The sequence below is a fragment of the Spodoptera frugiperda genome, chromosome 18 (genome assembly GCF_023101765.2).
Source record: "Spodoptera frugiperda isolate SF20-4 chromosome 18, AGI-APGP_CSIRO_Sfru_2.0, whole genome shotgun sequence".
NCBI lineage: Eukaryota > Metazoa > Arthropoda > Insecta > Lepidoptera > Noctuidae > Spodoptera > Spodoptera frugiperda.
In genome coordinates, this window is record NC_064229.1 from 4106840 (window position 1) to 4120445 (window position 13606).

The window sequence follows — 13606 nt, forward strand, 5'->3', positions numbered from 1 at the left end:
TGTAAATCAATCGTGGATGGAGTGTGTAAAATCGTTGGTTAATTATATTTACTGCGCACCTTATTGGTCGGGCCTTGGAGGCGTGACATCGATTTATCTGCCTCAGCTACAAGGAACTTATTACACCTATAAATCTAATCTAGTATTAATATTCTGTGATAAACGAGAACGATATAGTATTGGAAAATTTGTAATAGATTGTAGATTTTTGCTAGAATTTGTTGGACAGCTTGAAGTCTTTCTAAAACAACATGGTAAATTAATTTTTTTGACTAAATGTTATCGGTGTTTAGGAAAGTCATCATAACAAATCAAATCATTTATTGCATTCATATGTAGGCACTACATTAATAGATTAGTTTCAACATGAAACCCAGTTAGGTTACGGCAATATACATAATCTATACTAATATTATAAAGCTGAAGAGTTTGTTTGATTGTTTGTTTGTTTGTTTGAACGCGCTAATCTCCGGAACTACTGGTCCGATTTGAATAATTCTTTTTGTGTTGGATAGTCCATTTATCGAGGAAGGTTATAGGAAAATGTGGACAAAACTGGGGAAATTATTAATTTTTGAGGGCTTCCGTTGCGTGCGCTGCGAAAATGGTTCAAGATACGAAAATTATATGTATGAAAGAATTATTCCTCTTAAAATGATCTAAAAAAAGTCCGCGACAGTATATGTCTATCTTTTAGGATAAACTTACTAGAATCGTTTTTATGGTAATCAAACTGGGTCGAAATTAATGCATTATTTGTTAAGAGTTGTATTAAAGAAAAATATTAATCTTTATCGAAATAAATGTGTTGTTCATTAAGAGTATTTAATTGTGAACAAAATTGTCTTTGACATCACTAAACTTCAATAAACATCTTAGAAGATATTACAATTTTAAAATAACTCTGATATAAAATTCACCCGCGCCGCATGATGTGCGAAACACGACGCTGCCAGGAGGAGAGGCATTGTTTGCGAACGACGCGGAGCCTGGTGTAACTATACTCAAAAAAAATATAGTCTTACTAATGAAGTAAAAAATTTTTTGATCATTGACCATCGAAAGCGTTTGTTTATAGCGTAGAATGGCAAAAAAGCGGTTTACCACACGCCCACATTTTATTGTGGCTGTCTAACAAAGTACAACCAGATTCTACGTAAAGTGCAACAATATCGGCTGAAACATTTGACAAACAAAAAATCTAATTCTTTAATTTATTGTCATAAAAATATGATAGGGTATAAAAATATGGTCCTTAAGGATTTCATAACCTTGCGTCACAATGTGAAAGAAAACATTTGTACTCTTTCGTTTTTTTTGAGGGGGGAAAATCATCCGTTGGCTACTCCTGCCTTGGGTGAAGCGAGAAGGAGTGTAAAAATCACCCCGTTCTGATTTGAGTCGGGGCCCCGGTAATCTTTTACGTTGTCTGCTGCACCGGATCGGGCATCAGCCCTATTGGGTCCCATCTGTAGTGGCGGAGTATCTTCTGCGGCGGCTGGGGCGTGATGAGGATCGTTTCCTCATGCGCTCCGCCTCCTCCTTAGCTAGGATGACTGCTTCGCAAAAGAGGGAGACGGCGTCCCTTTCCCCCTCGCTCCGCACCTTGGCCTGAACTAGAGTCGGACGTGAGAGGTTACCGTCGCCATTCACATCCCTAAGGACATGGCGATGCTCAGCACATGCAATGCACACTGCCACTGTATGCTCCACCATATCTGCCTCGCAATGACGACACCCAGACAAAACGCCCGGGTGTTTCCTCCCGCCGAATTCGAAACAGGTACCAACCAAAACTTCCGTGTCCGGTAAGTACCTGCGTCAGGCGGTAGGTGAGGACGCCGTGACGCCTCTCAAGCCACTCTTCAAAGAGGGGACTTACCACTGCTATAACGCGTATGTAACGAGCCCATCTAAAAAGTACCCTAGGAATTTTATTTCTGAAACACAAACCTGGGTGGCGGTTACCCAACCTATAGGCGCAGATTTCCGGAAAACAGTGGAAACACATATAGTATAGAAATGAGTGTGGATTGTTCCTTATAATCATAATCCAGTGCTATCACGAATTTTCAATGCACAAATTAACCGTGGGTAACAGCTATAATTTATGAAGCTGAGAAAGTTGTTTGCAAAAATAAATATGTATAATGCCTAAAATAACTATTTCACGCGGACGAAGTCGCGGGCACAGCTAGTGACACAATAAGTATCAAGTCAGCAAACCTACGGTGGTGATTAGAAGTAGCTAATACACATCTTTGACTTTCAGTACTAGGTACTAAAAGTAACCCTCTCTTATCATCATGTTCCACAGATAACTAATGAACTCAAAAAGTTTACCCAGAAAGATCCAAAAAAATATTAAGTAACCAAAACCTTGATACCCAAAACGCGAAACACGCAATAAACTAATGAAGAGATTAATACAGAATTTGGCATGACCCGGATCAACATTATAGGATATTTTCACATCGAAAACGTAGGCGAAACCGGGGGCGGTGTACTAGTGTAGCAATATCATTATAATGACCTGTCATCATTTCAATTTGTGAATATTTATCGGCTTAAAATAACCGATTGATGTGTGTTCAGCGCGTGCCATATAAAACGCTGATATTATTCTAAATGAATTATGCTTACTATGACCAGCTAAATGTTATGTAAATATACATTGTTTTCATTACTTTTCATACACTTTCGGCCTACGAAACGTGTAAACACAGTGATGAGTCATTCAATATGTGCAACTCTTGAACTAAAATTGAAACATAAGCTAAGCTGTATAATTTCTCTTGAGTTTTCTTCTTTCCTCTGGGAAAGCATTTCCATTTGAAGTATAGTTATGTTTAGGTTTTTTTAAATGCATCATTTTTAAATCATCCAATGGCTTTTCCTACCTCGTACGAGGCGAAAAGGAGTGTCAGACTCTCTTGTTTTCGAGCGTTTTTCAATACCCCGGAGCTGCAGATTACCTAGGAGATAGCTATAGGTAGGCTAGTAGGCCCCGGCTCGAAAAGCAGTGTAGGAGCGGGGTGGTGTTTAGTCAGTAAGTGTCTGACACTCCCTCTCGCCTAGTTCAATTTATTTCCAGGATGAGTCTACAAACATGTCAGATCAAAAACTGAGCACTTCCACTAGTTTTCTTAATATTGATCCTAAATCTCCAACTGTCATTTGCAGTATGATGCATTGTTAATTTGCATTCAGTTTCTCATGATGTATCGTATTGTAAATGATTCTATCGCCGATGAAGTAACGACTGTATGCATAATTTGATCATGCGATGTTTTCTACCTCGATTGTTTTTTAATTAACTATTGCGATAAACATTATTACTTTATTAGTACTCAGTACCTAGTCAAGTTTCTTTTCTATCATAATTAGGTACAACGTGTTGACAGTTATGTTTAATATATGCTTGGCTTTTGATGCAAAAAAATATTGATCCGTGGTCGATAAAATGTTGATCTATATATCTATATCACATAATGAATGAATCTTGCAACACAAAAAATAAAAAATAGAATTGAGTTGACCGATATAGGATGCCCATTGATGAGGATGAAACTGCTATGGAAATTGTGAACCGATATATCGATACCCAATTTATATTTTGGAACTTTTTACCACGTATTCCAAATCAAGTTCCTTATACTTATGACGAGAAATACTAACTTACAAGATAATTATGATACAAAACCACTTCCTTTCAATAATTTACTTTGACGGAAACCTCCCATGATCATCAAATGATGGATCATTAGCTTTGTGTTACTTTTTCTAGCAAGTTTCTTTTAGCACCAAGACCCATTAATGTGGAAGTAAGCCAGGATTAAGGCGAGTTCTTTGTAAGTCTTCTATCAATACGAAAACAATAGGCAGTTTCGTGTGTGTTTAATCGTCGAATCCAATACGGTATTCCACGAGAGGCTTCAGTTGAATTATGTTGTGTGATGTGATCGTCCTTTGTGTTCCATGTCCGAGAAAAAAGTAGACAGTAAACAGGAACTTTAAAACAATCAATTGAAAACAGTTCACTGTTCACTTGCAAAAAGTAAACTCATTGCCGACTATGTTTTGAGCAAGTAAAGGAGCGTTTGGGTATCAAATTTTTCAGATGGGTTGCCCCGCACATTATTGCTCAAACCTTCTCCGTGTGAAATGCCTTTGGTCAGCAGTGACCACTTATAGGCTGTTGATGTTGATATTGTTGCCCAGTACAGGCAAATATCAATTCTGACTTAAACTTCCAACTGTTCAGAACTTTTATCCTTATAGAAATTAAGGTTATGACCAAAATATTTTCTTTACGACAGTTATTAACTTAAGAGCAATCTAGATAAGTTGAATCCTCAAAATATTGGGTCTTTGTCCGATAACCCAGCAACACAAGCAAATATTTGCGCGTAAAATTGAACACTAAGCTTGTACTCGTCGTATGCATCATTACGCGCATGAGATTACGCGTAGGCGTATGATATAGTGACTCAGAATACCATTGACCTCATCAAAAAACGTTATATGAGACTTTCTATTAAGACAAATGACACCAAAACGATTCAATGACAGCGCAAATTAGATGGAAGAGATTGATTGTTCGCATATGCAAAATTGTCGTGTGGTGAAGGCGGTAGAGACCACATTTGTCACCAATCCTACAGCTACTCTTCAACGGATGTTGCAAGAAACAACTAAAGGAGTGTTTAACAGAGACTTGGCAGCAGTACTCTCTAAAAAAAGAACCTTTAAAATTGCAGTTTTAACCCGCCTGCCAAGCGTTTTGTGACGAACCTTTGACAAGACCTATGGGTCTCATTGACCCATAAACCTGAAACTATTGAACTGCGATCTTTAAACTGCCTCTTCAGGGTGGATATTAAGACAAACTCTCAATGTTAAACCATGTAGCATGTAACCTGGTCTTCACGGGCTGTTGATGATGCAAATCTACTAGTTGCAAATACGTTAGTAAATGAAATAGTTAAATACGCAAATGTATGCAAATCCTTAAATGTTTCGACAGGCACACATCGGTGTTTATAAGATGTTTAGGTTCTAATGAAACTTGTTGTGTCTATATCTGTTTTGTTTAATCTTATTGTTTTGTCTTGTAGAATAGTTAGTTTTTAGATTTTGTTTTGCTTTTATACTCTATTTATTTTATTGTAATACACTTTTAAAGAGTGGTGAGTGGTGAGTGACTTCCTGGTGAGGGGTTACCCTTCGCTACTCTTTCGGTTAGTCTTATTTTCGGACGAAAAAATCCAGTAGTTACTTTGTTTTTACGAGAATTATGACTAATTTAGGGCACCGTTGAGTAAATAAGCCGCTCAAAAAACGTACATAAACATACATAGGTACAGATAAACCAAACGCTACTAGGTCAAGTTTAAGTTAAACACGTTTTTCAAGAACTGTCGCCCTACTATTCTGGTTTTCCTTATACACCAAGAAAAATAAGTGCGCACAAGATTTTTCGGAGAATTAACTACCTAAATGCCATTAAATGCATGTTTCTCAAGGCAAGCTGTTAAGTTGAACAATTGTTATAAAAACGACAAGGAAGATATTGAAACAGATGAACAATATTACTTCCAATGACCTTCAGGGTAAAATATAATAAGTAATAGACGTGCTCAATGCCAATTTAGTCATGGAGCAAAACTTGGTCATAATGCATGTAATGGATTATATAAAAAACCATTCTAAAAATAAAAGATACCTAGACACAGACTATTTCGTGCGTCTAGAATTGAAAACTTGAAGATTGGATCTCTTGGGACCGAATTGATAGAGCAAAAAAAGGATGCTGGGTAATTCGGGGAAAAAATCTCGTCTGGAATTTGTCTGTGTCTGGTCTTGTGTTTTGGAGAGGTTGTAAAGTTATCCCGATGGTCGTATGAAACGTACGGCACTTGTTAGGGTCTATAAAACGCCTGTAAAACTTCCAACAGGTGTAATAAAGAACGAATCGCATCTAGTTTAGTGGAGATTTTATGTCAACAGCTTGGTATAAAATATTGTCCCTACTTCTATAATTGTATCAAAGGCAATCTATATTTGTATAGTAACTATGTCGTGAGACATACTAAATTAACTAAAAATCACGGTTTACTTACGTAAATTAATGGAGAAAACCTCTATCAGTAGGCTGCGCGACGTCGCCGCGTCTGCGCACGCTGCTCATGGTGAAGAGTCCCTCTGTGACTCGAAACTAGTAGAGCTTTTCTCCATTGATTTACGTGAATAAACCGTGATTTTTAGTTAATGGCAATCTAATTTGCCGAACGCCAAAGACTCAGATTCTTCTCTAAAGACTCAAATTTTGCAGCCTTTGTAGTCCATCTTAAAATTTTAGGAACATCATCTGCACAAGGTATCCACTGTTGAACATGAGTCTCCAACAACGACAATGTCATACAATATGTTATTATTGTCCATCGAGTATTACATCGCATTAAAGCTTGACAACAAAGACATAATGACATAATCAACACTGTAAATAGAAAAACATTTCAAACCATCTATTATAACAGAACTGATATTCCTAATTCATATCAAACAAAGTCAGTACCAAGTAAGGAAACCAAAGAACAAAAAAGGTTATCACAAAACGAGGATGCTTAGGTCAAAGTTTTGAGAAACAGGACAAAGAACTGGTATATTGAACCAGCCAGTAATCAGGTGAAAACAAAATCTGTTTTGACTCTTTGTGCCTATAACTTGACTGACTGACTCATGCTTCTGACTCAACTGCACTTTCATAAAACGCATGATATATGCTTAGGGTTTATCTTTCCGCTCAAGATATGAGATGAGTTAAGGCGTAAGACAATGAATGCCTGTACTTAGATGTCCAATTACATTAGTATTTTATGGCTAATCAGATGTGAACTGATGTAGATCCTTAAGAGATTAGTTGAAAGAAATCCTCTTTGTTCCGTTTATAAGTGACATATATCTTTTGTTTTGTTAGACAAGTAATTACAGATATTATATTCGTAAAACTTGGATATGTAATTTGTGAGTATTAGCAAGAACAGGACACAAGACAATATTATAACAGTAATTAGTATGTTTATCTGCATGCTTGAATGATTAAAACCATGAATATGATGGAAGATAAAGGATCATGCTTCGAGTGACACTATGTTTTCTGCCAGCCTCCATATGACAAAGGCTTAAGTAAATGTAAATACATAAGTAAATAGAAACCCATAAATCACGTCAACTTAAACCCATGAGTAAGTAATGTTGAAATAAAATAAATAACTGTACATTTATGTAGTCATTACAGATGTGTGTTAAAGTACACAAAGGAACTGACAAGTACACCTGTATACTGTATAGTTTATTTAAATTATTTAGAAGCAATAATGTATTGCTGCCATAGAAATAGGTATTTCTTTGTATAAGTTTACTGTGAATATGGTAAACTACGTACAAGAAAGGATGGATGGAAGTTTCATAATTGTATAGGTTCAGTGGCAGATAGGTAGAGTTCTGTTATTACTTTGTTTTCCTTGAACTTTTACAGGTCAGTGACTTGTGTCTGTACCATATTTTCTACTAGCTTCTGCCAGCGGCATTATCTGCATTCCCATGGGTTAAAAAGTATCCTATCACCCAAGTCAGCTCATACCCTGTCTGTATACCAAATGACAATGCCAGAATCTCTATAGAGCTTTGCCCCACCAAAAAACTATAATGTACAGGCATGCCAAATGTAGCATTTTATTGCTGCTTTATTAGTGATAACTAAAAACATGTTTAAAAGCCTTTAGACGTTGCGGTTTTTATGTAAATCTAAGAAAAAAATACCACTTTTAGGTTAAGTACCAGTTTAGGTTAATTGCAGTTATAATGGTAGAAATAGTTAAATTAAGTGCTTTATATTATTACAATGCTATCATAGGGTGTTTAGCTATGAAAGGCAGGAATGTTATCACCAATATCACCTTTAGTAATTCTACTTTTAATTCATAGTCATAACGAAACAACAATGTAAACAGAACAGACAGAGCGAATGTCAAATAATGACTTTTTGGACATAACTGGCGCACGCACGCCTATGACGTTTCGTTACATTTAATCACTAACGTTCAAATACGAAATAATAATTAGAATATGCATTCATTATAATCTATATTATAAAAAAAATAAATTAACTAACAAACGGTTTTAATACATACGTATTAAAACCAAATTCATATTAAAATCCGTACACGTTACATTAATAAATCTTTTTTTATTGAATAACTCGTTTTCTTCCTCGTGTATGCGTACTAAGAAACGCAGATGGTCGCCATAGGAACAGAAAATAGGCCTTGGGTTTTTTAAATTCTTTTTATTTCCTACTTTTTATCCGCAACTTTATCAGAATAATTATTAAGTAACCAAGGGTCCTATTTTCATTGCATAAATTTTGATTAATTTACTTTTCTTGTACATTTATGAAATTGAGTGGGGCAGGATCTGGCATTGTCATTTCATCCGAATCTGTTTAGTTGTTTCAGCGTAATTGATGGACAAACACTTGTTTCAGTCTGAACAGATAAAAGCAGTAACTAATTTGTATTTGTTTGTTTTAAGTATGTGATTCTATGCAAGTAGTTTACTGGCCAGGTCGGATACAATGATATAGAGGTTCAGCTAAGTTGGTGTGTTAATTGAAAGGCCTAAATCCAGCTATTAACAGATATTAACTATGTTTTTCTTACTAATATTATAAATTCAAAAGTTTGAGAGGTTGCATGTATGTTTATTGTACAATCTGGAATAACACTCAGTCTAATTTTTATTTCATTGGAAAAGGAGCGAAGCTATCAAGGCTAGTAACAATATAACACAGAAATCTCTTCAAATCACAGGTTGTTGAAATCCTACTTGAGGCAAAGGTATCACAGAAGATAGAAGGTATTTAATATTATAATAATATGCTAATGCTAACAAGATAACAGAATCATATAAGATTCTTATCAGACAGTTATATTACTCTTGTAGTGAGCTCGGAGATAAGGGCCTAGCGTCACTGAATTACAAATTACATATAATTTGCATTGTTATCACAATGAATTATTTCAGGATTATGAAATGCATAATAAGTACTATAACATGATTATGTGTAATTGATATAAGAGAATAATAATGTGATTTTGTAGTGGTTTTAACATGTCTGAGATTGATTGCTTTATAATTATTATAGTACCTTATTCAAAGTTATAAATCGTTTTTTGTATTAAAATAAAAAGAAGGATAGATGCGGATGGAGGCTTGTCATTCTATATGGAAGACTAATAGGGAGGCCTTTGTTCAACAGTAGAAGTGTTCCTGCTGATGATGATTGAAAAGAATAGGTGCCTACTATGAAAATTGAATATACAGTTGTTAAAAAATTCATGCCTAAATGGTGTCTGATATAGGTTTAATTCAAAAGGGTTATATCTCTATTAAATTGTACTAATGAGATAACAGCTTAGACAATAAAGCAATCGGTATAAAATGTGTTATTAATTACACCTACATGCTAATTACATATATACCTGTTTATAGAGGAACAAAAGGTGAATTATGTTGTCAATCAAAACATATATTGACAAAACGATTTGTGTGTAACTTACCACACAGATGAGAGCTATGTTATGAATATGTCAGGTTACTTAGTTGCTTACAACTGCATAAACAGGTTTTGTTATGTTTTAACAGATTTAATGCAACTGGTAACAATGTCTTTGTTAATGAAGTGTCTCACATGTTGCCTCTTGTCCGTGCATGATTCATTACTTTTCTTTTAAAATGTAGATTAGTTGTACAATTAAGTGCAATGCAAATAATAATTTTAAGTTGAATTTTTTGTTGAAATAAAGAATTGAATTGAAAATAAGTAACTAATTTTATTCAACTTATAAGAAAAATCACCTACCCACTTACCAGTTGATAAATTTAAAAATAAGTATTTGTAGGTATGGCATAAAGATATAAAAAGTAAAGATAAAACGAACGTTATTTTGAAAGAACTACAGAAATAGTGGGCTAAGCACAGGCCAGTACAAACACAGATAACCTAACTTGAAACAAAAAAGGACGTAAACAAAACGAACATGGAAAATTATGTGAACGCTGCGGGTGGCCTTCCGCCTTCTTGTCGATCGCACAACTAATTAGCACCACAGCTTATCATAAAAGGAAACGTTCATATTCAAGGTAAGCAGCCGACCAGGTACTTGGACATGTAATGAGTCGAGTGGTACTCACCAGTTGCCACTTGGACTTGCGTGTAGGGTCCGCGATGGTGATGAGCAGCCTGTGGATCATCTGCACGGTGCCCTCGTAGTACACCAGCGCCGACTCATAGTTCCCCATCAGGGCCATCTCCCTCGCCAACTTCGTGTTCTCGCAAATTTCGCCAACAGAAACTGCCATTATTGTCATTCCCGCTGCGTACATGTAACGTATCCACAATGAAAACGATATGGTTCTTCGTAGAGACGGAGACCCCTTCGAAGATTACAATCGCGTGTGACATCCAATAAATCCGAATGTAACACTTCGCATTTTCACAACATGATCCACACGACTTTCATTATGTTTATGCGTTATTCACTTGACACATTGCAAATGTATGTTTACATGTGGTACTACTTATCTCATGATTTCGCTGAATTTATAAAACTATGACCATATTTTTGTGACAAAACAAACTTATCAATTTAGTTCGACAGTTCACAATCACAATCGCAAGTCAACTGCCAACCTAAATCAATTAACCAATGACGAACTCGTAATATTCGTTTGTGAAAGTTGGTACACCTGAAGTTAAGTTCGTTTTCTATTACAAAAAGAAAACGAACGATAGTGTTGTGTAAAATTAATCGACTAAATATTGTGTTTTTATTTGACATTTATTTTTTACTTGACATAATAATTATGAGCTTAGCCAAGAGAGCTTAGCAATACATGACCTCCGATCTATTGACAAAGGAGCGTATTCTAAAATATTTGTCTTATTTTTATATTGCACTCCTTCTGTATTGTGGACTTCCAAAGGCAGTGTTGAGCTGGAGCTTGAACAGCTAGACTTTTTTGAGAATTATGACTTAAAACTTTATACAGCTGCTACGAGCAGCGAAGACTATAAGTATAGGTGAAGGTAGCAGGAAGCAGATGGGTGCATGTTATTTCCAATCGAGTGATGTGGAAGTAATTTCTATAGAAGCACAGAAAAAAATATCTGTCTCATGATTTTTTACTTTCTCTGTGACTACCCCTCGTATTATCCTTAGGGTTCTCTTTCATGTTTCGTTGAGCAGTCCTCTGCACTGACCATTTTGTTGATTTCGGTGGCCTAATTCTTGAAAACGGTATGAGGTTTTCTAATATTTGGGATTAAGGAGCTCGATGGGAGTAACACATAACTATCAAGGTTTGAGGAAAATAAAACAGTGACGCTAACAATAAACGATATATTCGTAGTTTTAGATATAATACATAGTATGAAACAAAAATACAATCTGCAGTTATACAGTACATACGTCTATTTACATCAATACCTCCCTCATATCGTCACCTAGCAAAGTATGGTCAACCATTACAAGTTAAAAACCAAATAAAAAGAAATCTTTTACATTTTCCGACACAGTGTTAGTCAAAACTTCTAGAGTCGTATTTTTTTACTTATTTTCCCATTTATTTCTGTTAAACTACCAATAAATGTCAAAATATCAATAAATACAATGATTACTAATGAGATCCGACATAGGCGATTATTCTAGACTCACATTTTAATCGACTATTAAAACTTTATTTAGCCAAATCGCCGATGTAGGATCATTTACTTACAAAATCAAAATAAATACACATTTATGGAAATCTCAATAACTTAATGAAAACTACATACGTAATCAACTATAACCATAACATATTTACTCTAACCATGCTACAAGATAAAAAATAATGACATTTCATTAAGTTGCAACACTAACACAAAATGTTACCACAAATAATTTTGCAAATTATTGAAATGCAATCTTTACGAAATGTCTAAGCTCCTTAAAGTTTAAAAATAAAAAAATATGTCACACCTATTGAGTATACTTTTCTTTCTTTGTCAAATACAGTCATACAATATTTACTTGACTGTCGAAGTGTAGCGAACAGTTTGCTAGTTGCATTGATTTTAGTTAAATAATTACTATGATGGCTAGCATTATTCCCTATGCGCCGTAACAAGGTGCGGCTGACAGATGCCTGTATGACGTTGACGTCTCTCTTTAGGGATGGACATTAGAAAAATCTTTTTTTATCGCTATCGATACTCGCAGCATACATTTAATTCTCTTTAATTTTTTTATTAAATGTGTGTGTTATTTAGTTGTGCAGTGTAACTACGTATATATACTTGTCAAAATAAATATTTTATGACCGAGCCCTGAGGTGTTTCAGAGTTTCAGTTTTACAGAACCGTGAAGAATATAAGTGTATATTAGTTTGTATATGTTAATAAAGCAACCACGATCTTTCAGATTAAGTACCACGTATATTTGTGCTCAGATAAAGTCACTGTGGTTCGGGCAGAGAGAGCCGTGTCTACAGTAGATTTACCCACATAATTAAAGGTTTTTTAAGAGTGATAATTGAACGACGTACGATTTTCGTTTTTTATTCTAAAAAAACATCGACTACCTATCCATCGTAGCAGTACATCCCATCACTAAACACGACTATGGATTTACGTTATACGCATAACACTTTACTTTATTTTTCATTTCATTAGATTTTATTTAAAGACTAGAACATTCCGGTTGGTTTTAATTTAATTAACTACACTTCCGAATGATTTAACATAATACGAATGTGATACAGCTAATATAATAAGGCATAATTTTTAAATCGCAGCAACTTTCAAGAGTGATACGAAACGTTACTGAATCTGTCAGCCGCACCTTGTTACGGCGCATAAGGTATAGTAACTAAAGTAACAGATTGTGTACATCAAATTATTCTTTGGATAACTTACTCTAGACAAAGCTCATAAATATTCGTGACGCTATTTAAAACAGTGTTACAAGTACAAGGATGTATATTTCACAAGTTGTTTTTTATTATGGTATAAGCCGGTAAACGAGCAGACGGATTACCTGATTGTAAGCAATCGCCGCCCATGGACATACGAAACACCAGAGGCGTTACAAGTGCGTTGCTGGCCTTCTGGGGATTAGGAATTTAAGGGTTGTTGGCCAATCGGGGATTGGGAAGATTGGGAAGGGGGGTAATTGGAAAACCAAACAATTAGATAGCCCAATTAAACATACAGTACCTATAATTGCATGTTCTATATGGCTAAATTCCTTCATGAATGCACTACAATTTTTACCTAGAAATATACACCCATATACTTTAAATCCCATTTTAAATCAAAATACACGTAACTACAATATGCTATGTACCTAAAAGAATTAGATAAACCAAAATCTTAACATAATTATATGCACCAGAAATAACTTAATTGAGATTATAACAAGATATACAAAGACATAACTTATAACGTGAACATATTATGAAGAATTTGGTGTAACAACTATTTGTATATATGTATATCTAGCAC

The 13606-nt window shown here is 35.1% G+C and overlaps 1 protein-coding gene across 2 annotated transcripts in view; it reads right to left on the reverse strand.

Moving 5' to 3' along the window:
- The window catches only part of LOC118278178 (katanin p60 ATPase-containing subunit A-like 1), a 34567-nt gene extending 23806 nt beyond the window's left edge, over nt 1-10761 (reverse strand). For both annotated transcript variants that reach the window (XM_035597280.2, XM_035597279.2), the window contains exon 1: nt 10258-10761. In XM_035597280.2, coding sequence (XP_035453173.1) covers nt 10258-10449 — 192 coding nt within the window. In that variant the 5' untranslated portion in view covers nt 10450-10761. The remainder of the gene's footprint in view (nt 1-10257) is intronic.
- Nucleotides 10762-13606: the final 2845 nt, after the last annotated feature.